This window comes from Lagenorhynchus albirostris, chromosome 20 (genome assembly GCF_949774975.1).
Source record: "Lagenorhynchus albirostris chromosome 20, mLagAlb1.1, whole genome shotgun sequence".
NCBI classification, from domain to species: domain Eukaryota; kingdom Metazoa; phylum Chordata; class Mammalia; order Artiodactyla; family Delphinidae; genus Lagenorhynchus; species Lagenorhynchus albirostris.
Window position 1 is genome coordinate 17,246,701 of NC_083114.1, and position 25,741 is coordinate 17,272,441.

Here is a 25,741-nt window from a genome sequence, read left to right on the forward strand (position 1 = left end):
TTTCATGGACCATCTGTGCTAATAGTGTATTTTTTCCCCCAGGTATTGAATTGAAACACCTTTGTTTGGAATACATGACTCCGTGGCTGTCAAATCTAGTACGTTTTTGTAAGCACAATGATGATGCCAAAAGACAAAGAGTTACTGCGATTCTTGATAAGCTGATAACAATGACTATAAACGAGAAACAGATGTATCCATCTATTCAAGCAAAAATATGGGGGAGCCTTGGGCAGGTATTGAGTTTGCTCAAATATTTATCTAGTACCTCCTTGGTGGAGATATTTATCTGATACCCACGTTGTACAAAGCACTAAGCTAGGGATATAGCTGTATAAAAGACAGTCCCCTCTTTCAAAAAGCATGCAGACACCCACCTAATTCTTGATCTGCTTCAGAATTGTTCAAGTCTAATGCATGTCTCAGAGCCAGAGAAGCACTAATTATTTTAGCACTCTCCTCCATGGCATAATTACAGTCATCCCACAGAATTCTCAGTGTGTAGAACCCACAGGTGCTGAGGGCCAACTGTACTATGCCATTTTTTATGTAAGGGACTCGAGCATCCCGGGAATTTGGTATCTGCAGGGAGTCCTGGAACTAGTCTCCAAGGATACCAAGGGATGGCCGCATGTAGAATTTAACTGTAAAAATCTGATGTTGTTTTTAATAAATAGTGCATTAGAGTGGATTCTAGTACCCTGTATACCATAGGTCTCAGTAAATGTTTGCTAATGATGTTATTTGGGCCACCTGCTCTCACTTATAGTACCAGCATAAGAATGCCAATATTAAAATAGTATAATGTAACTATTTTTTATCTGACAAGATTTATGCTACCATTTCTTCAAGATAATCATTGAAGGAGGCGATACCCTTACTCAATGCTGTGAATCCTCCAAATAATTTTAAATGACCTTGGAGCCATTTTTGTAGCTCTACAAAACATCTCAGTACTTGATGTCATTCCTGTATTTTAAAATAATTGTACTTTATGCTGCTCGTACATACTGTCTTAGAAGAGAACAGAGGTGCTTTAAGAGTGAGTGAAAATAGGACTTCCCTGGTGGCGCAGTGGTTAAGAATCCGCCTGCCAATGCAGGGGACACGGGTTCGATCCCTGGTCTGGGAAGATCCCACATGCCGTGGAGCAGCTAAGCCTGTGCACCACAACTACTGAGCCTGCGCACCTAGATGCTGTGCTCCACAACAAGAGAAGCCACCGCAATGAGAAGCCCGCACACTGCAACGAAGAGTGGACCCCGCTCACCGCAACTAGAGAAAGCCTGCCCGTGCGCAGCAGCGAAGACCCAACACAGCCAAATAAATTAATTAATTAAATAAAATAGTAAAAAAAAAAAAGAGTGAAAATAATATATGTAGAGATTTTAAATTTTTGAATGCCAGTCTCTGAAGGAATTGAGGGAATATTCTCATCCTTTCCTGGATATTTTATGATAAATTATATTTATTGACAGGTCTCTAAATAAAGTCTAGTATTTTGGAGGCCTCAGGTAACATAGAATTTTCATGTTGATTGGGCTACTCCTTGAACTATTTTTAAGTTAAAAATTAAGTTGGCAGAATGGCTAAAACATAAGTTATCTTTCCCTCTTCCACTAGATTACAGACCTCCTTGATGTTGTCCTAGACAGTTTCATCAAAACCAGTGCAACGGGTGGCTTGGGATCAATAAAAGCTGAGGTGATGGCAGATACTGCTGTAGCTTTGGCTTCTGGAAATGTGAAATTGGTTTCAAGCAAGGTAATCCCTTTTCCTTTGCCTTCTGGGCTATGGCTTGATGTGTCTATTTTTATTATCAGGAGATCTTTTGTTTTATAACGAGTCATTTTAAACTGAAATTTTTTGTAATAAAACTTTTTAACTCCCATGTTTTTTAAAATTCTGCTTCTTTATAGGTTATTGGAAGGATGTGCAAAATAATTGATAAGACATGCTTATCTCCAACTCCTACTTTAGAGCAACATCTTATGTGGGACGATATTGCTATTCTAGCCCGCTACATGCTGATGCTGTCCTTCAACAATTCCCTGGATGTGGCAGCTCATCTCCCCTACCTCTTCCACGTCGTTACTTTCTTAGTAGCCACAGGGCCACTCTCCCTTAGAGCTTCCACACATGGATTGGTCATTAATATCATTCACTCTCTGTGTACTTGTTCTCAGCTTCATTTTAGTGGTAAGTTCCAGGAAAGCCATTTGTGTTTCACCAGTTCCTTTCTCCATTTTACACCACTTGACTGGCATAGATTACCTTATTATTTATTACGGTACCTTAATACCAAGCTGCTTAATCAAGCCTATGTTAATGATATGAAATATAATCAAATCAAAAAGAAAAAGAATGAATTACTTGCATTCCATCTCAAGCCATGGCGAAGATATTCTGTGCACGTTTGTCATGTAGACTCTAGTAGTTATCACATAAGCTAAAGGCTCAGCACTGATTGACAGTGTTGCTTTACTAGCACAAATTTGTACATAAAGGGAGTTAAGTAATGAGCATTAAGCTCACGCATCCAGAGGGTTGGTTTAGGGCGCATTGTTATGTAATTTTGATATGATATTCAAATTATCTAAATTCAAAATGAAACATGGTACTTTAGAATTAGAAAAATAGTATCTTTAAAGTCTTTACTTGTTCCTTTTTTCTTTTACAGAAGAGACCAAGCAAGTTTTGAGACTCAGTTTGACAGAGTTCTCATTACCCAAATTTTACCTGCTGTTTGGCATTAGCAAAGTCAAGTCAGCTGCTGTCATTGCCTTCCGCTCCAGCTACCGGGACAGGTCATTCTCTCCTGGCTCCTATGAGAGGGAGACTTTTGCTTTGACATCCTTGGAAACAGTCACAGAAGCTTTGTTGGAGATCATGGAGGTATAGAAGGCAAAATGATAAGAAACTAAGCTCATTTTTAAAAATCCAGTGGTACTGTATAGAAGAAATACTGGTTTATTCTGCTGTTTTGCACTTAATGCTTAAATAAAAACACTCCCATGGAATGTGTTTATTGGTAATATATATGTCACTTGTTTAGTGCCATTATAATAAACATTTTTTAATGTTTCTATAAACATTTATATACATAAATATATTCGGAGTATCTTTTTTTTAGGCATGTATGAGAGATATTCCAACATGCAAGTGGCTGGACCAGTGGACAGAACTAGCTCAAAGGTATGTCCCAAATAAATTTAAGTTGCAAAAGTACGTGTACTGTTGAAACGATAGATACTATTGCATAATCAATATTTTAATTAATTATTTAATATATATAAACACAGAGGTTTTCATAAGCTCTTCGGATCTTTAACTTGCAGATTTGCGTTCCAGTATAATCCATCCCTGCAACCAAGAGCCCTTGTTGTCTTCGGCTGTATCAGCAAACGGGTGTCTCATGGACAGATAAAGCAGATTATCCGCATCCTCAGCAAGGTACCTCCCCCTCTCCTCCCAGCTGTTGGTTGCTCCCAGGTTGTAAAGTATATCTTGAATTTTTCTAAGGGACATTTAAATTTGAATTTCATAAAATATCTTGTATGTTGCTTATTGAAACTTTAAAAAATGGGTTTTGATTTTTTTTTATTGTAATTCTTTGAAGTGAAGAAACCTCTCTCTAGAGAACATATCTTAAAAAGAAAATTAAGTATTTCTTTTGGTAGAAGATACTCTTAATATTTTATTATAAGCATTTAACTAGATGGTAAGACTAGCCTTATATAAAATTGTATAATTTGTAATTACCTATAATAATGCCTGATTTCTTATATTAGAATATAATATAGAAATATTTTAAAATAACCCAAATGTGCTTTGAGCTAGCTACCAAAACCACCATAGCACTGGAAATAATTCTCACACTTATTAAATAAGGAATTGTTCCTGAAATAATTCTGAGATTCAGTTTAGGAGTTAATGTTTTATTTCAATGAAAGTAAAATAAAGAATTGTGTTTCCCTAAAAGGCGCTTGAGAGTTGCTTAAAAGGACCTGATACTTACAACAGTCAAGTTCTGATAGAAGCTACAGTAATAGCACTAACCAAGTTACAACCACTTCTTAATAAGGTAATTACTGTGTAGAAAATGAGTGCATTCATTTTGGGTATCAGTGCTAAATGTTATTTTCTTTCAGAATTCAGAAAATAAGATGGATTGAGAAGTTACAAAGAAAGATATAGTTAAAGTAGAACTTCCTGCCTTAAGATTTAGTTGTTTGAAGTATTTACGTTAGAGGAAGAATAAGTATGGGCAGTACGTTCTCAAATGCCTGTGTGTTGTCTCATCAGTGCTAAAGGACAGATGGGTATATATTCTTAATTCTTTTATCCAGTAAGTAATAATTGGGCATCTGCTATGTGCCAAGTACTGTTTTAGGTACTAGAGATATACAACTGAACAAAGCCAATAAAATGATCCGCCTTCGTGGAACTTTCATTCTAGGGTGAATGTGGAAGTTGAGGAGTGGCTAGATAATAAACAAAGTAATTAAAATGCATGATATATTAATTGGTGACCATTATCGTGAAGAAATGTAAAGCTGGGTAAAGTATACCTGATAATCAAAAGTTTGGGTGCTAAATGAAGGTAATGTTTAAAAGGAGTAAGATGATACTAGCCACTGTTTTAGGGTGGTCTGAGATCATCTCAGCTTTGTGACCTCAAGCAGATCATTTAACATCTGGACATCATGTTTCCACATTGATAAAATGAGTAAAATGGACTAGATGATGGCGTAGTATTATCTTCCAACTCTGAAGTTGTATTCTGTGAATTGAGTACAAAGATATGCCAGATTTCAGAGAGATTACTGAGAAATAAATACTTGTATATTCCTGGTATTGAGTTATATGTTCTACAAACATTCTAATCCTAACGTATACAAAATGGTTCTCTCGTCTTCACTGTGAGGGTGAAGGTCATTCTGGCGGTTGTGTGCACAGTGGATTGGAGCAGGGAGAAACTGGAGGCAGAAAGAATCTGCATTTAGAATAAAGAAGGTTGGCATGGCACAGTGTTATTAGCAATAAACAGGCACAAAAGGGACTACTTTGGAAGCATCAACAAAACTTGGTGACCAGGTTTTAGACTCCAAGAATACGGAGCAATCAAAGGAGATGCCAAGGTTCTCAGCCTGGTAACAGTGTCTTTAGTTACACACATGGAATAGAGGAAGAACTTACTGATATATTTACCTTATCCAGAAGAGAAAACATGCATAATTTGTGGGATAACATGATCTGTTTTGTACTGCAGTGTGTTTTGATGAGGCTGCTTGTGGTTCATCTTGCTAACCTGTAGTGCGTCTCCCTTGCCAGGACTCCCCTCTGCATAAAGCCCTCTTTTGGGTAGCTGTGGCCGTGCTGCAGCTCGATGAAGTCAACTTGTATTCAGCAGGCACCGCACTTCTGGAACAAAACCTGCACACCTTAGACAGTCTCCGGATATTCAATGACAAGGTGAATAAGCTTCCACTTGGTATTCCTAAATGCCAAGCACATTAGAGCTCCTCCCTCTTTTCTTCTTGTTATCTTTTAAAATCAGAAGAGGTCCATAACTTAAATATGAATTTCTGTAATGAAACTTATTATGAGTATAGTTCCTTACCAGCTCATAAAAACTGCTTAAACTTTGCATGTTTTTAATATAAAAATAGCAGAAAACAGTATTTGCTCAATATTAGTAAACAGAATAGGTATAAAAATAGTAATAATAATAGCTACCATGCTAGGCCCTATGCTGTCCAATGCACTGTACACTCAGTTGTAATTTCATAACCCAAAGGTAAAGGTTAGCCTTCCCCACCCCCATTTCACTTCACAAAGAAATAATCTGAAAATTAGCTTACTTTTATTGAATTATGGTACTTAATGGAAAATAGGTATAATTAGAAGCAGATAAGGAATTTGGAGAGTCTAAAGGAAGCTTTTGGATACTTAATTGTACTAGTTTTTTGTTTGCTTAATCCCACTTTAAAACATACCATCACCACCCCTCTTAACATTTATCAGCCTTGATTGAGGTTGGATTTTGGTTCACAGAGGATAGTGGAAGGAATATAACAGTAAGAAATTGTATTCCTTTTGTCTTTGGAGAAAAAAAATGGGATGAGTCTAGGAGAAAAGAGAGGAATTTTAAGATAGATGTGTGTGTATAACAAGAGATTTGCTTGAAGTTAAATTAACAGAGCTTGTGGGTAGAAAGAAACAGAACCAGAGCATGGTTTTAAGTGTGAAGGTACCTCATCTAAAAATTATTTGTTCAGTCTTATGTAGACCCAGAACAGCTGGGGCTCTGGGAAGTATGGAAACAAAATTATAGAGGTAGAAGCTACCTTGAAGTTTATCAGTCAGACCTCCATTTTACAAGATAGAAAAGAACAAAGAAGTCAAGTAACTTGTTCGTGTTTGTACATCTGATGTGGGACTAGAACCTCTCTTTCCTAATCCCCATTGCCGTTTTCTGGGGTGGTCTTGGGACAGTGGTGGTCAGAGAGATAGCTAGCTATTGGCCATTTCTGTGAATATAAGAATAGTCGTAAGTGAAGTGTTTGTCTAGGAATATCTGCCTTGGCATTTTCATTGCCAGAATAGCCCATTAGCAGAAGCTAATATTGCCTCCAGTGCCCCAGGATACTAGGAATCAGAGATAATAAAGCCTGTTAAAAGTCACCAGAATGAACGATGAATAAGGTCTGAGAATCTGTTGTATAACCTGGTGACTGTAGTTGATAACACTGTAGTGTATAATTGAAATTTGCTAAGAGAATAGAACTTAAATGTTCTCACCAAAAAGGGGGATGGGATATGAATATGTGAGGTGATGGATGTGTTTATTAACTTAATGCGGGGAATCCTTTCACAACATGTATGTGAAAGGGTATATATTCATCGTTCAAATCATCACATTGCACACTTTAAATATCTTACAATTTTATTTGTCAGTTATACCTCAATAAAGCTGAAAATATATATATAAATTGAACATATAGTAGGTTAATACTTTATGTAATATTTATGATATTCTGCAATTTGCTTTTTTATTTAACAACATAAAGTGAACATCTTTCTAAGCATGTATATATGCACACACACATAAATGTGTGTGTATATATACATTTGTATGTGTGTGTATAATTCTTTCTCATGGCTGCAGAGTATTTTACAGTATGCATGAAGCACAGTTTATTCAACCATTTGCCCATTAATGAACATTTGATTTGTTTGTCATCTTTTCTATTATAAAAAATGCTCGAAACATCTCTCTACACTTATTTTATAGACTCATGCTTTTCTTTCTTTGAGATAGAAATCTAGACAGACCTGAACATGACCCTAAATACCTTCAGTTTTTGCTTTAAAAAAATCTCTGTGCATAAGGAAATCACAGGGCTTCTTTTTTTAAAAATGCAAATTCCCGGTCCTTATCACCTCTCATGATTCTGAGATGGAACCCAGTACTTTCCACCTTTAAACAAGCATCATCAGTGACTTTAAAGCAGGTATTCCTGGTACCACACTTTAGGAAACATTGACGTATGTGCACTGCCATATGTAAAACCGATAGCTGGTGGGAACCTGCTGTATAGTGCAGGGACCTCAGCTCCATGCTCTGTTTCAACATAGATGGGTGGGGTGGGGGTGGGGGTGGAGAGGTCCAAGAGGGAGGGGATATATGTATACATATAGCTGATTCACTTCCTTGTACAGCAGAAACTAAAACACTGTAAAGCAACAATACCCCAGTTTTAAAAAAATCTTAATTTAGAGGTCAAGTTACACAGTATTTTTGAGTTTCAACTTCCTTGTTTTCCCACACTAGAATGTCACATCCACGAGGGCGAGTAGTTTTTGTCTGTTTAGTTCACTGACTTACTTGCAGAGCCTGGAACCATGCCTGGCACATCAAAACATATAATGAGTATTTGATAAGTAAAAGAATGAATGAATGAATCTGTCAATCTGTAAAGTAGAGCTAATACCTATTACATAGAATTGCTTTAAGGTTTCAATACAATAATGTATCTAACACTTTATACAGCAGGTGCTCAGTAAATATGAACTCTCTTCATTCTGTTGAACTTCCAGTCATCATAGTACACGAAGTGCCAGCTACAGTTCAGTGCATCGTCTTATTGAAAATAACAATAATTTTAGTTTTTAAAAAGTCACCAGGATATGAACTGACAGTCACTGACTTTGCATTGTAAATCAAAGCTGTTTTATCTTCCATCACCTTATTATTTGTATGCTTAACTATCTTGCACGAATTTATTTGCAGTACCTTAAATGTTCTGTGGTTTTCTGTAGTCACCTGAAAATAATTTCTCTCAACCTGAAAGGAGTATTTACCTTGTCACAGCTGTTGAACACAAACAAAAACCAATAAGTGATCCTTCCTGTGTGGACCCCGTCAACCATCTCATGATTATTTTTTAATAGAGTCCAGAGGAAGTATTCATGGCGATCCGGAATCCTCTGGAATGGCACTGCAAACAAATGGATCATTTTGTTGGACTCAATTTCAACTCTAACTTTAACTTCGCACTGGTTGGACACCTCTTAAAAGGTAGAGAGGCCTTATGTCAGAATATTTTTATGAAATGGTGTTGAGAAGCCAGAAGTAACTGAAATGATTGAGTGCTTGAAATAATTTGGCCCATGTGTCTCACTTGAAATGCAAGTGTATGTCTTACTGAGTTATGTTTTGTTCAGTATATATTTCAATAGAGCCTAATTTCCACATCACATATCAAATTTCCTTTAAAAAGCAAAGGAGTTGATTCTTATAAAATTTCTAAGTACTTTCTAATAGCCGTTTTATCAATTAATGCTACTTATTGATAAGTATCTTTTTGATTATCAAAATAAGATAGACTGCAAATCAATAAATGTTATTTGAGTAACTCATGTTAGAAAATGTTATGTTAGAGATTTGACCACAGATTTTCTTAACTTGTTACTAATTTACTGTTGATCAGTCCGATTATCACATACCATAGACCCTCACCCTTCTGGTGCCCCATCCTCCCACCTCCGCATTTCTGTACTGCTTACAGCAGCGACCTCCAGCTCCTCCTCAGAGCCAGCTTGTTCACTCCCTCACCTGACTTTACTCCCTACTGGTGACTTCGCTGAGTGTTAGTTTTGGTTTATCAATGTGGGGCAGTCATGACCCAAGACTGCAGTTAACAGGAACAGCAAATGGGGTGAGTCAGAAGCAAAAACAGTGTAAAGTATGGCCTGGGATAAGGAGCCGGCATGAGTTGCTGGCTTTAGATTTGGCCAAAATTAGAGACTCAAACTAGAGCTTGAATCTGCAGTTTTGTATCAATTTAAATGATTGTTAAGCTTGAGGGATCATAGAGGTTCCTCCAGTTTTTAAGCAAATATATATATATACACCTACCATTGTGAATGTGTACATTTGATTTCACCACCTTATGAAATTTCTGCAAAAAATATTGACAGTTTTAATCTCTAAAGTGAATAGGCATTGCTCAAAAGATATTACATTTACTACAGGATACCAAGAAGATGGATTGCAACTAGGCTGATAAAATGCTTGTTTATTCTGTATTTCTAAAAGAATACCAAATAATTTCAATGTACAAATCCCCTATTTTAAATGGAGTAGCATTAGTGATTAAAAGTTGTCCAGAGATCAAGCTTACCCTCTAATCAACCGGATTCTTTGGGCTCTGAGAGCTTATACTCCCTATATCATAAGGCTTTTTTCCTTAATTAAAAAAAAAATTTAAGGGCTTCCCTGGTGGCGCAGTGGTTGAGAGTCCGCCTGCCGATGCAGGGGACACGGGTTCGTGTCCCGGTCTGGGAGGATCCCACATGCCGCGGAGCGGCTGGGCCTTGAGCCATGCCCGCTGAGCCTGCGCGTCCGGAGCCTGTGCTCCGCAACGGGAGAGGCCACAACAGTGAGAGGCCCGCGTACGGAAAAAAAAAAAAAAAAAAAAAATTTAAGTGATAGAACCCTATTTTCAAAGCATATCTTAAGGCAAACTATACTAAATAGGTTTTTAAAAATTCCTTGTGCTGCTTTAGGGAATAGAAGATCTGAAAACACCATCATCTTCTAATTTTCCTCTCCCTGAGGTACCTTTGAGTTCCAGGGAACATTATTCTATTCTATACATTTTTGGTGCTTAATCCTATATGTAATTAATTAACTATTAACATATGTATATATTTTACCTTCCCAAATGGCTATTCCCCTTACATACTTCCTTTCCTTGCAAAGTTGCTAGTCACAGAATAAGAATTCAACAGATACTTGTTGAAAGAATGAATTAACTTCTTGTTTGTTTGTTTTTTTTGTAGGATACAGGCATCCTTCACCTGCCATTGTTGCAAGAACAGTCAGAATTTTGCATACACTACTAACTCTGGTTAATAAACATAGAAATTGTGACAAATTTGAGGTGAATACACAGAGCGTGGCTTACTTGGCAGGTAAAAACACAAAGTAGACAAAATTAATCTTACCACAGTTATATCTAAGGACCATGAAAAAGGTACAGACACCTCTGGGTCCTTCCGCTGGTTGCTTGGCAGGGTAAAGAGCTCACAGTTCAGTCCTGTGGTGTTGGTCAAAATTTGGAAAGTTTTGCCAAAACATTTTTCCTTATAAAAGAATTTGCATTAATATGTGAAATGTGTTCCCTTAGTCATCTTTGGTTCAAGACACCACGTGGCTCCCTGTTGTCTGTCATAAAATCTAAAAGCCTCAGCCTAGCATCCTGGGCCCTTAAGCAGCCCTCCTGATTCTGTCCTCTTTCTCCAATTTCATAGGCCTCATTTTTTATTACCTCTCCAAATGGATGGGCTATTTTAAGCTAATCTACTTGCCATCTCCTCGAAGTGACTTTATGCTTCTTTAATATTCATTTCTGATGCCCTTTGTTTTACCTAGACTGTCTGCCCATCCCCACCATTCCATTATACCATCCCTATCTGCTCTTACCTGATTTGTGATTCTCCTCTCAACAACACTTAGCACTTATGTATAACACAGTTCTTGAACATCGTTGTTTGTTGGAAAGTGCTGATTCCCAGTTTAGCAGACTTCAGTGTGTGGCAACTTTTTTGTTTGAATTATTTGACCTTGGGCAAATCAGTTAACATTTCAGAGTATTTTTCTTTATCTAAGAAATGGACCTTATAGTCCTGCCCTGCCTACATTTTGTGTTTGTTGAGGTCCAGTGTTTATTAAAGCACTTGACTAATATAAGGTGCTATTTGACTCTCTTTGTAAGTTTCATGTTTACATGCAGTCTTCCAAAACAGACTGTAAACGCTTTAACATAAACAAGTCTGTCCTAAGTGTTTTATATCCTTAAACTTCATACTCTCATGTTTAATAGCTATTATTCTCTTCAGGAGGTTGCAAGAAGTATAACCTAATGTAAGTCACACTTGTGATTTATTAAATTTTAAAATCTTCCTTCTTTTTCCTTTTAGCTTTACTTACAGTGTCTGAGGAGGTTCGAAGTCGCTGTAGCCTAAAACATAGAAAGTCTCTTCTTCTTACTGATATTTCAATGGAAAATATTCCTATGGATACATATCCCATTCATCACGGTGACCCTAGCTATAGGTAAATGGACTTCTTCTCCCACAATTACATAATTACAATCAGGTTTCAGTATTCCATGCCAATGGAGGCAAGCGGGCAGAGTAATCCAGAAGGTAGTATAGGAGGGACTCTAAAGATAACCTAGGAAGAGTGTGTAAATCAGAACGCATTTTATAAATGTACACTATTTTATGTGTGTTAGTTGAAGGAAAGTTCTTCTAATTGTGCTAATTAGTTAACATTGGTTTGCCTCTTTTTAAGCACAAATCAATTGAATAATGAAAAGAGATGATCTTGAAAGTATCAGGTTCCTAGGAAAAGGCCTGGGAAAACCTAATGTGAAATATAAGCAACATTACATGCTTAATGATAGAAAACTAAGCTATACAGATTTGTAAAAATATACACATGCCAACACATTTATTGTATTTACTCATATCACACTAAAGTTACTAAAAAGTTTTCTATAGTAAAGATTTAGATGTTAAGATAATCAAATTATATCCTGTTGTATGTTGCTTTGAGTGGTATATTTTTCACTAAAACATAGAGAAATTACATGAAAATAGCATCATTTGGAGTTTTTTTATATTTTCTGTTAAACAAAGATACCTTTAAGTTTTAGGTACAGTGTTGAACATGGGAAAATAATCTTGTATTTGTAGTGCTTATATCATTAAATTTATCAATATCCCACTTTTTGATAAAAAGCCCTCAGCAATTTCCAGCTGAGATGTTAACAATGTATGCAAAAGCTTTCCAGGCATACTTGGCTTTCAGTAGTCTTACTCTTCAGTCATTCCTATGATTATATTTCTTTGAGATATGCCCTTTTTTGTTATGAAAAGGAGAAAGGGAGTTTGACTGTGTTCCCCCTTGGTTTTTAAACCAGGGATACAATTGCTTATTTAGACTTGATTCTCCCTGATTAAAAAATCAATGCAGTACAGTTCAGTTGAGCATTTGTTGAGTACCTACTGTGTATAAGATGTCATGGCAAGAAAGTGGATACTTCCTGGGGATAGATTAAGAGTTTGTACCCTAAAGAGCGAGCTTTAAAGTACAGTTTTAAAATTACTTGACCACTGCCATTGGGAAATATAGTAGCCAATTAGAAGGGCCAGCAGTGGTTGTATTTGTCATCATGTTTATTGATTCTTCTCAATTGTTTTAATCTCTTAGGACACTAAAGGAGAATCAGCCATGGTCCTCTCCCAAAGGTTCTGAAGGGTACCTCGCAGCCAGCTATCCACCTGCGGGCCAGACCAGTCCCCGAGCCAGGAAATCCATGAGTTTGGACATGGGGCAGCCTTCTCAGGCCAACACGAAGAAGTTGCTTGGTTAGTTTATCTAAATTATGTAGAAAGTTTTAGAATTCTTTTCAAAAATGGTCAGATACTTTCACTCCTGGAAAATTATTTGAAGCTGTTCAAGATTATCAAAATCTGTTTTTGATGTAGCAAAGTTTTTGATGCCAATTATGAGAGAGTTTGATAGATCAGTTAAGCCATATCAGTTAAGATAGAGGAATGAGAATGAGATCTTGAAACAGTTTTGGGGGGATTCTTAGACTAAATATTGTGGCTCTACTTGTTTTATTCTGCCTTGGCCAGGCAGAAGGGAAATGGGAGTAAGAGAGACATTAGATACTCACAGAAAAGGAAGAGTCTTGCAGCATTCAGATGCAGGGCCTTTAACAATATATTTCCCAAAATTACCCTCTGAGGACAGAATACATCAATAGGCTATGAAGCTATAATAATACTATTTGCCATCTTTTCTTTAAAAAGACAAAAAGGTAAGAGTTTTTGATTACTGTATTTTTTTAATTACTGTGAGAAGATAGGGTTCTTGGAAGTTAAAATTGCTCAGTTATATCAACATTTGACCATGAGAAATATATCTGAAATGCTGTGAGACACTTTTTCCCTTTTCAAAAACTGAAGTAAATAATGAGAGAGCCCACTGATCCCACCTCACAACAGATTGAATGCAAAGGTGCTCTTACACAACTTTGGCTAAAGAAATATAAAATAAATAACCTGCCAATAAACCATGAGAGAAGTTGAAACCATGAATGTTAATCACTATTACTAGTCACATAGGACTGTTATCTTTTGTTTATTTATTTTATTTATTTATTTTTGGCTGCATTGGGTCTTTGTTGCTGTGCACAGGCTTTCTCTAGTTGTGGTGAGCGGGGGCTACTCTTCGTTGCTGTGCACAGGCTTCTCATTGCGGTGGCTTCTCTTGTTGCGGAGCACGGGCTCTAGGTGCACGGGCTTCAGTAGTTGCAGCACATGGGCTCAGTAGTTGTGGCACACGGGCTTAGTTGCTCTGCAGCATGTGGGATCTTCCCGGACCAGGGCTCGAACCCGTGTCCCCTGCATTGGCAGGCGGATTCTTAACCACTGCACCACTAGGGAAGTCCCAAGGACTGTTATCTTTTGTTTGAGTTCCTTTCTCTTTATACTTTTCCATAAATAATGTTCTAGGAGTTTCCTGGTTACTTTGTGCTTTGTGATTTTGAGTTTTCATGCCAAGGAAATTGTAACTGAAAAACTAACTTCAGAGAAAATGCAATATTGAATTCATTCAACCCATGTGATAGACGAAAAAGTTATAGTCTTTGCCCTGGAGGAGCTCATAGTTTGGTGGCTAAGACTTAAAATCAGATGATTGCAACAGCATCCCCAGGTGCCATTAAAGTAAGGAAATTAGGAAAAGCTACAGAGAGGAGGTAACATTTGAACCAGATCTTGAAAATTTAATACATGCTTGCCCGGTAGGCACAGGATAAGGAAGGCATGTATTCAAGAGAGGGGGGGAAATAGCATGAATAAAGCAAAGTCAGGAAAAGCACTTGGGTACGAAATGAGGCTAGAGAAGAATTGCAACTAGTTTGTGGGAGACTTTGTGCCATGTTAAGAGATTTAGCCTTATCATGTATCCAGCAGGGATCTTTAAGTAGGGGAGAGATGTTACAAAATTTTATTCTTAGGAAAGGTTTTTGGCTACAGTATGGAGAAATAGGAAGAGTTTTTTCACAAAGGAATCATTTAAGAGATCGTTACAGCAGTCCAAGCAAAAAATGGTGTAGGCCTGCACTAAGGCAGGAGCAGTGGGACAGTGGAGAAAAGGAGTCAGGTGTGAGACTTAGTGCCTGGCTGTTTGGGCCAGGTGGGGAGGGAGAAGGCAGTGAAGGATGTCAGAAATTTCTGGCTTCAAAAACTGGCTGGATAGTGATTCCATTCACAGAGATCGACTAATATATTTATAGTATAAGATAAATTTAGGTTGGTTGATGTTATATTTGAGATCCCTTCAGGATTCTTGGCGTGTATATGTAAGAGATAAATGAAAATATACATCTGGAGTTCAGGAAGAGAGAAGCGGACAAGTGGCACATTTAGAATGGATTAGTTCATTATACCACTGAAGCTATGGTAGTGGAAGGAGATTTCCCAGGAAGAATGCAGAGTGTAAAGTAAAAAAGGAAGAATGAGAAAAGTGAGAAAACTAAATGTAGGGAGTGGTGTCCTGATCTCATGCAGTATGAAAGCACGAATTGGTTTTTAGGAAATTGGATATTTTACGTCTGGTCACTAACTGGATGCCTAGCCTTGCGACTTCTGGCTAATCTCGTAACTGCTCATGGCTTCCTCAGTTTACAGGGACAGGAAATGAAAAGGTTGGACTAGATTCTTTTGGGCTGTTAAATTATTTGACCTTGATTTTTATGACTATTGTGAATAATTATTAGTATTAAAACTTGAGGTTAATAGAACATTAAATTTCTCAAGTGTTCAATTGTCATATATAATTATAGTGGCTTCAGTTCTGGCTTTTAAAAAATAATACGGTCAAAAGTATTCCAGATTTGCTCTTAGAGCTGTAACAGGAAGAATAAGAGAAGTTCTTGGAATATAAAGAACAGAAATATATAAATTCCAAATAATCCAGTTTCAATACTTTTACTTTAAGAGAAAGGTATTTAACATCGATATAATACATGATTAGAGAAACTCAAAGCCAAGTGGGAAACGGTTACTGCTTGCTATTTTTGAAGCATCTCCCAGTGTATCTATTATTTAGTACTTTGAGGCATGCACATCCTTTTTTCAAAGCCTGAAGAAGTAAAATCAAACTTTGATTTTGTCTACTTTTAGAAATTCTTCATAGGTTAATGACTCATTCTTGGCACCAGCAGAATGCCTTAAATTGAAAAAAGGCTGTTCAGACATAGTTGATCTTTGCTACTAAACAGCACATATCTCTGTATTTATTATCAAATATTGTACTTGTTGGTGGAGTTTGGTTTACCTCCAGTGTAGTGCGTGTAATCTCAATTTAATTTGGACCAATAAGGCACATCCTGTCCTGAAACAGAACAGCTGTGTGGCCAAAATTCCTTGAGAAGATGGAAAAAAACAGGAAAGGAGAGGAACTCTGCCCCAGGGATATGTTTGAGCTTTCTTTGGGTCCATAAGTGAAAACTTAAACACTTTATGCCCAAACATTTTCTTTTTAGTATATTCCTATTCACAGACACTGTGGTTAATGAACTTCCATATTCTGTAACTTTTGTTTATAGGAACAAGGAAAAGTTTTGATCACTTGATATCAGACACAAAGGCTCCTAAAAGGCAAGAAATGGAATCAGGGATCACAACACCCCCCAAAATGAGGAGAGTAGCAGAAACTGATTATGAAATGGGTGAGAAACAAAGTTAATAATTAATCTAGATCATTGAAAGTAAGGAGGGAGAGTACATTAAAGCCATATTTGCTTTCCAGACATTTCTTAGTATCATTAGGATAAAATATAGAAACATTTGCTCTTTTTCAAAAGACAAAGACAAGCTATACAGTCCTTAAAATGACAGATATCCTGAAACATGTGTAGAAAGTAATCATACATATGATATACAACATTGTATACAGCTAGCCAGAACTTCTGTATAGGTGAATAGTAATTCTGTATGATATTTATGTTGATTTTTTAAGTGTCTATTAAAAAGCTATCGAATTTTAGAAGTGACATTAAAATCTGTTAGGTGAAATAGTATCTAGTGTGTTATATTTGATTAATATAGCTGATTGTGTTAATCCATATCTTACCACAGAAACTCAAAGGATTTCCTCATCACAACAGCACCCACATTTACGTAAAGTTTCAGTGTCTGAATCAAATGTTCTCTTAGATGAGGAAGTACTTACTGATCCGAAGATCCAAGCACTTCTTCTTACTGTTCTGGTAATATTTTTTGCTTTTTGTGGGGTTTTTTTTCCAGTCTACTCTTAGAAGGCCCTTAAATGTTAAAAACATGAAAGGAAGGCCATATTCTGCTTCTCACCAAAACAGGTAACAATTCAGCCACAAAATAAAATGTTTTTTGTTTACTTTTTTGTAGGCTACGCTGGTGAAATACACCACAGATGAGTTTGATCAACGAATTCTTTATGAATACTTAGCAGAAGCTAGTGTTGTTTTCCCCAAAGTTTTTCCTGTTGTGTAAGTATCTCCACTTGTGTTTAACTTTTGTATCTGTCTTGAAGTCAAATGTTTATAAAAGCTTAGGAAAAGTATCACCCAGTAGTGTTCACTGGTTGTGGAGAGGGGAACGTGAAGTAGTGTGATAGTGATTTTTAGCTTAGAGACAGTGGGTTTAATGGGACCTAGGACTAGTTTTGGCCTGTCGATCGGGAAAAACATTTTTTTTTTTTAATTCAAACAGAAAGTCACAAAAAGTATAATCATCCTCATCAGTTCACTCAGTCCCATGTAATTAATTTTTTTTTCATCTTGATCTTTTGTTAGCAGTTTTATGAATTCATCAGTTTGCCATTGGAGTTCTGAAAATGCTTATTCATTCAGTTCAGCAGTATAGTCAGTTACCAGAAACCTGTACTTGTCAGAGTGGGAAAAGCATTTTTTTATCTTGTGATTTTCTTACATTGTTCATTGTGATGAGCATTGTTTATTTCCTCACTTAGGAGAAAGCTGTTAGATTGCTATATTTAAATCAGCATACCTGTTCTGTTTCATTTTTCAGTAAGGCTTTTGTTTTTAACCCACAGCTGAGTGAAAACAAAATTGACTTCTTATTTGGGAGATGAATTTTATTCTCTCTTAAGGGCTAAAATCATATTAGCCTCAAAGTGTTCAAATCTAGATAACCCAAAGAAACTTGGGAAACTCTATTCCTAATCTAGGCCTTCTAGGTAGTATCATTATTTCTTTGTTTTTGTTTAATCTTATTTATAAATTTCAGAATTTTATATACTTGGCTCTTGGTTATTTTTATTAATGGGGTATAGCTGGGTTAGAAATAGTTAATTTCCTCAGAAGTTTGAATTGGATCATATATTCCACCCCCTCCAAGCTAATTTTGCTTTCCTCATTCGATCTGATTCAGCATTTACTAAACACTGATTAATATTAAATTTAGTTTTAACTCCTGGGTACATATCAATAATCAGCAGAAAGAGATGGTCCTAAAGCATGCTGAGTGGCAGACAGAAGCCAGCCTTGTCTTGAGCAAATAGTCACCGTATATAGTTACGCACGGTTATATGACAGTGCTAGTGAGGTGCTTTTACCATATTTTCCTAATGACTTAAACACAAAAGACAAAACAAAAAAGCAGATACACACGTTCATTAGAGAAAAATTGGAAAAGCACTCATCACCCTTCATTTTTATCATACTGTTCTAGGGAAAAATATTTTCCAGTATATATTTTCACTTAATTTTCCTTTAAAATGTTCCTCTGTTGACTTTTATTTTTTTAGGCACAATTTGTTGGACTCTAAGATCAACACCCTGTTGTCATTGTGCCAAGATCCAAATTTGTTAAATCCAATCCATGGGATTGTGCAAAGTGTGGTGTACCATGAAGAATCCCCACCACAGTACCAAACATCTTACCTGCAAAGTAAATAAACGTATCGGGAGGAGGATGGTTGATGAACTTCAAACATGTGTGCTATTAAAGGATGCACTGGCTGAAGAATTCCTTATGAGGAATAGGCTTGTTCACACCTCTCTAATATGCCATTTTCTGACTTTTAATTATGTGTTCAGTACAATAAGTGGTTGACAACTTTTTAACTAAAATATGGTTTTATACTGGGTATATTTTCAGTGAGTGTTAGTCTGACACTCATTCTAAAAAAAAAAATGTTTTCACTGTGTGTGTGGGTTTTATATATCATCAACGATATAATTTCTGTTAAGACTGAAAGAGTGTCATGCTTGCTATAAGTAACATTTGATTTGTTGCAGGTTTTGGTTTTAATGGCCTATGGCGGTTTGCAGGACCCTTTTCAAAGGTAAGAAAATATCTTTTTCTCTATTGACAAAATGAAAGTTTTATTTATATTACTGTGCCTGCTTTAAGACAATATGTTGAAAACCAGAATGATTCACAAAAAACACATATGTTATTTTTATTAAAAGTTTTCTACCACAAGATTCTTTCCAAGAGGCAGCACCTTTAATATGTTTATATACTAGCTTTTACCAAAAAAAAAAAAAAATTCAACTAAATTTATGCTTGACTTTTCAGAAACGTATGATAAACCTCTGTAAACTTTCTGCCCTCGGTCCCTCATGTAGTTGATGATCTTAGTGCACACATTTAGGTATCTTGTGATTAGGAAGGAGCATTACGTATGTTTAAAATCTACCTCATGACCTGAACTTATGTCAATTAAACCTCAATTTTAAAAATTACATAATGAAAAAGAAATTTACCTCAAGAAAACATTTTTCCTTCCAACCTGCTGCATTAGATTCACTCTTCCCTGAATATATCCCTGAATGTATCCTCATTTGCTCCATTCAGTTTGTTCTTTGATTGGCGTTAGTTGATATAATGCTACATAAATGTGTATTTAATTATTCTCTCTGTATATGGTCTCTCTCCAAATTGATTGAGGTTCCTTGAAGGCAGGACTTCTTTTTCTTCCCCTAGTGCAGTGTTCTAGAGATAGGGGTGCTAAATCAATACGAATTGCATAAACCTTGTTCTAATTTTAACGATTGAGTACTTAGTTTTGTTTCGTTTAGTTATTACTGCATATCTCTTGATATGCAAAGGCTGTCATTTAAAACATGGGCCTGAAGTCACAGAAATAAGTTTAATGCGGGAACTTTTGTAGTTTGATTGCCAGTGACCCTCCAAGCCCTTCACAGTATTTAGTTAGTTGAATCTCTAAATGGCAGCTGGAATGATGCTCCGCTCATTTTCTCAGTTTTGGAAAATAGACTAGACATCATTCCTGATGATTGGATTCTCTCAGAATTAATTCAGTCTTTGTGCGTGGCCTTCGGTAATCACAGGTTCATCTGGAAGCTGTGTTAGCTGAATGAAATTCCCAGGTGTAAGTCCCATGGTAGTCTACATATTATTCCACCCCCTTTTTTTAATGACCTGTAGTACAAAGGAAGAAAAATAGTAAATTAAGCCCAAAACAAAATTTGAATTTATCTTTTGGCTTCAAGGGGGATTTACAAGAAAAAAGAACAGAGCTAAAATAATGTCCTATTTTCCATTACAGCAAACACAAATCCCAGACTATGCTGAGCTTATTGTTAAGTTTCTTGATGCCTTGATTGACACGTATTTGCCTGGAATTGATGAAGAAACCAGTGAGGAGTCCCTCCTGACACCCACATCTCCTTATCCTCCTGCAGTGCAGAGCCAGCTTAGTATTACTGCTAACCTTAACCTTTCTAATTCCATGACCTCACTTGCAACTTCCCAGCATTCCCCAGGTCAGTAAATGCAATCTTTATATAAATTTGAGCAATAATATTACTATACCAACATTAGGAATTCCCTTGTTATCAGTTTATAGCAGATTTTGCTCCTTTTTATCATGAAATTCATCTTACATTTCTTCTTTACCTTGTAGCTGATTTGAATTTTGGTTTCTGTAAAGCTGTCTACTTTCAAACAGTTATACAAAGATAGTGAAGTGTTTAGAGTGTTCACATAGTGTTCCAAGGTTGATAAGTTTTTAGAGTTTAGGCAGGAAGAGTAACCTAAGGTATATAACCCTGTAAGTGAACAGAATTATAATTCCCTTACTAGATATACTAACCATGCCCTAGTGTTTCTGTGTCTCTGATACAGCATACTGGATCCCAAAAATATACAAAATATAGTAGTGCCCCTTTTCCCTGCTGCCAGCAACAACCTGAAAATCTAGGAGTAAATAAACAACCAGACAAAAATGCCAGCTCAAAACAATAACATCTTAAAGCCCATAAGCATATTCCTGACTCTGGAGTCGCTCTTAAGGTCCAAGTGGGGAAAGTATGCCCATTCAACATGCAACTAAGAGGCAGATAAACTGAGAAATAACCGCTAATAGCTCGGGTGGGGCTGAGATAAACAAGATGGCAGAAATGGCAAACGTACAGAACTCTGGGCTTATTCAGTGACAAAGCGGATGATTTCTTATGAGTCTGGTCAAACCCTGGAGGTGTATTCAATTCATTACAGAACTGACGCCATTGTGTATTTATGATGGCAGTGGGTAATGAAGGAAGCTTCCGTTGTGGTCATGTATTCTTTTCAGAAAGATATCTTTCTAAAGTGGTTAAAAGTAAAAAGGTTTTGTGTTTAAAGTTTTATTATCTGAAAAGTTTACTTATGAAACACCTCATGCTATAAGGAAAAGTTATCAATATTAGATGTAGTTAAGTGTTAGCATGGATTTTCTTTTAAAAAGCCAAATGATGTATTATAACTATTTTGTGACGTTTAAGATCCATAAGTAGAATTCCCAGTTTATAATCTCAGTTTTGCATGAATGTTTAAACATATATAGGTTTGAAGGTTCTGAAGAACTTGGCAAATCTAATACCCAATTCATATTATAAACCATTGTATTAAATAACTATATTCATCTATTAAGCTTTGGTCAACAACAAAGCCTTCGTCAGCAGAGGAAACAAATTGTTTGATCCAGCATTTACTTATCAATCACCTTACTGCACCTAGTCAGGTTTTCTCCCCTCCCAAGAAATAAGAGAAATCTGGCCAACTTTTTTTCCCCATATAACTGTGTTTATTTGGCCTCTGTCACCTGTTCCCTAGAACAGTGTTTCTCCAAGTGTGGTCCCAGACCAGCAGCCTCAGCATCATTTAGGAGCTTATTAGAAATGCAAACGCTAGAATCCCACCCCAGACCTCCTGCACAAGAGACTCCAAGAGTGGGGCCCAGCCGGCAATCTGTGTTTAATAAACACCCAGGTGATTCTTATGCACTAGAGTGTGCCTATGATCTTGCCCCATTATCAGCATTTCAACTGTTAAAGCCAGGACAAGCCTTTAAGTTTACTTTCTTCTAGATACTGCAGCCACTGAATTCTTTCCCTCATCACCACTACCCCCTGCCTCCCGCCATAAAATCTTAGCATTTTGGAGCTAGGGGGTACTATAGAGGTAATTTACTTCTAGGCTCACAATGTTGTGTGTGAAGGGGAGACTGAGTTTAGAAGAGCTAAGTGAATTGCTTTATCACACAGTTCTTACCCAGAACCAAGGCCAGTGCTCTTTCTACCACATTCATTGCCTTCCGTATCTGTCATCTTTCTTCCTTCCCTTCCCCTTTTTGTTTCATTTATTTATTTCTGTCTCATTACTTCCATCTGCCTTACCTTAAGTCCACTGCTCCTTTTCTTCTGTAGAGCTCTCTATCGTCTGGGTTAGTCAACCACTGAAGTTAATCACAATTAGAAAATTCGTAGACTGTCTATATTGATCCTCTTGTTTTTAAAGTTTGGTTCATTTTGACCAGTCTTTTGCCTCTTGGGCTACTAAAGTGATGTTAAAGCTATCAAAATGTTTAGTTGTTTTTACATTGACTTTTTTTTTTAACCCAAACTAATTGTCAGGGGTATTTCTGCCCATCTTTGCCCACTGATGGAGACAATAAAATAATCAGATTAAGAATAAAGGTACTAGTACAAGTTCTTCTGCTAGTTGATTAACTGTTCATGTCCTGTGTTGATTGGACATTAGCCATATCATTTGCTTAGAAAAGTAGTCCTACTCTGTAACCTCTTATTTAGAATCGTTTAGAGAAATCAAAGAATAGCATATGTGGTTTTGGTTACAGTTTTAAACCTACTGTGTCACCTCCAGTAGTTCTCCAAAGATGGCTGCTTGAATAGATTATAACACCCTGGAAACCTCTGACTATTCTCAAAAGAAACTGAAGCTTTAAAAGAATACAATTAATTAAGTAGAATAACGGTGTTTTTCTGTCTCTAAATTGTATGTCCTTTGGTTCACCAGATTATTTTACTACATGTTACTAGAGAAAGAGTTTATCTTTTCATTAGTAACTTTACTCTTCGGTGAAACCCATTTGTATCTCTAAACTGTGGGCTCATCTCCATGAAAGGATCCCGATTTATTTATTTACCTAATTATTGTGTTTTTGTCATTTGCTCTTAGGGAATACCTCTTACAAGAGTTAATACTTTGTAACTAGGTATGCTGTTTTATATCTTTAGCTCCTTGTAATCTTACATCCCTATCTCCTCAATTCTTTGTGGATCTGAGTTTGCTGATATCAAAGGGCTAAAAGAAGTGATGAATCTAATCCAGATTCATAACTCACTCCAGCATTTCGGCTTCGCTATTTGGTTGTATAGAAACCAGAATATTTCTCTGTCTCCACTTCCGTCAGCCAAGTCTTAAGCAGAAGTATTTAAAGAAGCCCTGTGTCACTCCCTGAAATGGAGCATAAGTGTGGCTTGCCATCAAATTACCCAACATCAGCCTGCGCTAGTCTACTGAATTTTAAACAGGTGAAAGCTCTGTTTCTTTATGTCAAAAAGCAAAAGTTGCTGATCTGCACACAGCTCAAGCCTTTGCTTCAAACTTTCTCTGTCAGTGCAAGACTTTGCTTTCTAGATCTTTGGTACTTAGCAGGATCTGCCACTAAGCTGTATCTTCTTTTGGTCTCCAATATTCTCTACTGTCAAATTAGCTAGACAAGAAATTCATGAACCCCCTCGCCCTCCCCCATGAAACACTAAACCTTACTTAGGTAAAAATTTTGGTGATAATTCATCAGTCACCAGCTTTTGAGGAAGTAGCGGTCATTTACATAAAGCAGTTGTCTCTGAAAATCCATTCTTGACAGATGATCATAGCCCACTTGTCTGTCCCCTTAGCACAAGAAGGATTGTTTTATAACTCTGTATATAAAATTACATAAATGACTGTCTTCTGACCCCACTCCTAGTAGAAATTGACTTGGTATCAGTGGAGCCAATGGACTGTACTCAGAGTTCAGTGCATATGAAATTGTGTTAACTGTGGTCCTTTAAGCCAAATGGACATAAAACTTTGTCTCTTCAGATTTTCCCACATGCCACTATGAGAATCTTGAAGAGAATCCATAATATTTACTCTCTGATAAGAATATTTCAAATTTGATATTACGATCCATTCTTAGGTCCAGTGTAGCTGAGCTGGACATGAACTGAAGAACCAGGATTAGAACTAGAAAATAAAACCTATCCACTAAAAATGTTATATATGGGACTTTCTCGTGCTTAAGGCTAAGCCATAAATGGCTCTCTTACAGGATGAGCAAAGAAGCCTTTTTAAAAGCCATATTGTGAGTGCTTTATAACCATTTCAAGAATGCATTCCAAATAGTCTTCCTGTATCCTCTTTAGATATTAAGGAGCAAGTATACTAGAAATAAAAATCCAGATGGAATTATATGGATTTTAGTACTGATTAGAAAGAAATTAAATAGGTTCATTTCCAATGTATTAAAATTTAATTTATACTCTACCGAGACCTCCTAATATTTTTCACACTGTAATTTAATTCAGTAAACATTCGGACACCTATTTTGTAGGTATACACTAGGTACTCTGGAACATTTAAAGATGAGAGAGACCCTGGTCCCCAGAGACTTGACAGTTTTTGCCTGTGGATCTCAGTATTCGGTTTCAGCTAAAGTTGTTATTTCCTTCTGAGTCATGTTGTTTAACAAATTCTTTGTGTACACAAGTTCTTTGATTTTTAAGTACGAGATTAATACTACAATGCTCTGAAGAAAATAACCCGAAATCCAGATTTTATCTTGAATTATCCCAGATATTCATTGTTTACTACATGCAAGGGACTCTGTTAGACCCAAGGGAGTGGTGGGGGCTACTAGGACATGAGACCTGCCCTCAAATAGATTTCAGAACAGTAAGAGTGGCAAAGTATACACAAATAACTATTTTGCCCTCTTTCGTGATCTCTTTTGTACTTATGTTGTACCTTATACTGTAAACTATTCTGATCATTCAAAGGGACATCTGTTCGGAAAAATCAGGTAATAATTATGGCAAAAGTTTTATAATATATCTTTGACCTCAAAAATATGTGAGGTCACATATTTTATAATTTTTTAACAAAAATAAGCCTGTGATCTATTTTAAATGTTTTTTCACTTGGAAAAAAAAACTTTAATTTTTTTTCTTTGATCACGTTATTTTACTGTTAGTATTAGAGTATGAATTAGAGTATTAGAGTATGGAGCAAAGACCTATTTAGTTGAACTTTATTTTAAATTCACTTCTTTCACTTTATTTTGGGGCTATGTCCAGGCCTGTCAGTTATTCAGTCACTTTGCTTCTGTAATGCAGACCTCCCTCCCAGGAAGCCGGGTGGGTCAGCTAGCCCAGTAGTGCTGACAGCTGTGTGCAGAAAAGGTTAGTTTATCAAAACCATTTCTCCAAAGGGTAGACTTAGTCACACTTCTGCTGTGTTTACCAGGTTTAAAATGTCTCCCTCTTAGAAGAAACTTAGAGGCCTCTATTTTGAGACTACATAAAATCTCCAAAACAATTTTAATGTTTTAGGGAACTGCTTACCGTATCCCAGACCTTTATTTGGTATATTCTTGATTTAGTTTTTCTTCTTTTTTCTTTGTTATTACCCCATATTTAAGGGAAAAAAATAATTTTAAACTGAGCAATTGCTTGGTGTAATTTCTGCTAATTTTCCATTTCATTTTTTATTGTAATTCTTGATTTACACTAAAATTCTTACTTCTAATAAAGGTGGTAAAAACACATCTATCTGTAAAATTGTAAGTTTG

The 25,741-nt window shown here is 36.4% G+C and overlaps 1 protein-coding gene across 3 annotated transcripts in view; it reads left to right on the plus strand.

Annotated features, from left to right (window-relative positions):
• The window catches only part of NF1 (neurofibromin 1), a 250,631-nt gene that overhangs the window by 215,263 nt on the left and 9,627 nt on the right, over window positions 1–25,741 (plus strand). For 2 of the 3 annotated variants that reach the window (XM_060134148.1, XM_060134149.1), the window contains 18 exons: window positions 43–236; window positions 1,624–1,764; window positions 1,920–2,199; window positions 2,681–2,895; window positions 3,134–3,195; window positions 3,339–3,453; window positions 3,983–4,084; window positions 5,335–5,475; window positions 8,458–8,584; window positions 10,351–10,482; window positions 11,491–11,626; window positions 12,788–12,945; window positions 16,200–16,322; window positions 16,732–16,862; window positions 17,020–17,120; window positions 18,401–18,543; window positions 18,894–18,940; window positions 20,171–20,387. In XM_060134148.1, the coding sequence (XP_059990131.1) occupies window positions 43–236; window positions 1,624–1,764; window positions 1,920–2,199; window positions 2,681–2,895; window positions 3,134–3,195; window positions 3,339–3,453; window positions 3,983–4,084; window positions 5,335–5,475; window positions 8,458–8,584; window positions 10,351–10,482; window positions 11,491–11,626; window positions 12,788–12,945; window positions 16,200–16,322; window positions 16,732–16,862; window positions 17,020–17,120; window positions 18,401–18,543; window positions 18,894–18,940; window positions 20,171–20,387 (2,565 nt within the window). Of the gene's footprint in view, window positions 1–42; window positions 237–1,623; window positions 1,765–1,919; window positions 2,200–2,680; window positions 2,896–3,133; window positions 3,196–3,338; window positions 3,454–3,982; window positions 4,085–5,334; window positions 5,476–8,457; window positions 8,585–10,350; window positions 10,483–11,490; window positions 11,627–12,787; window positions 12,946–16,199; window positions 16,323–16,731; window positions 16,863–17,019; window positions 17,121–18,400; window positions 18,544–18,893; window positions 18,941–20,170; window positions 20,388–25,286; window positions 25,353–25,741 lie in introns of all 3 variants that reach the window. The other variant, XM_060134147.1, reaches the window with a different exon arrangement.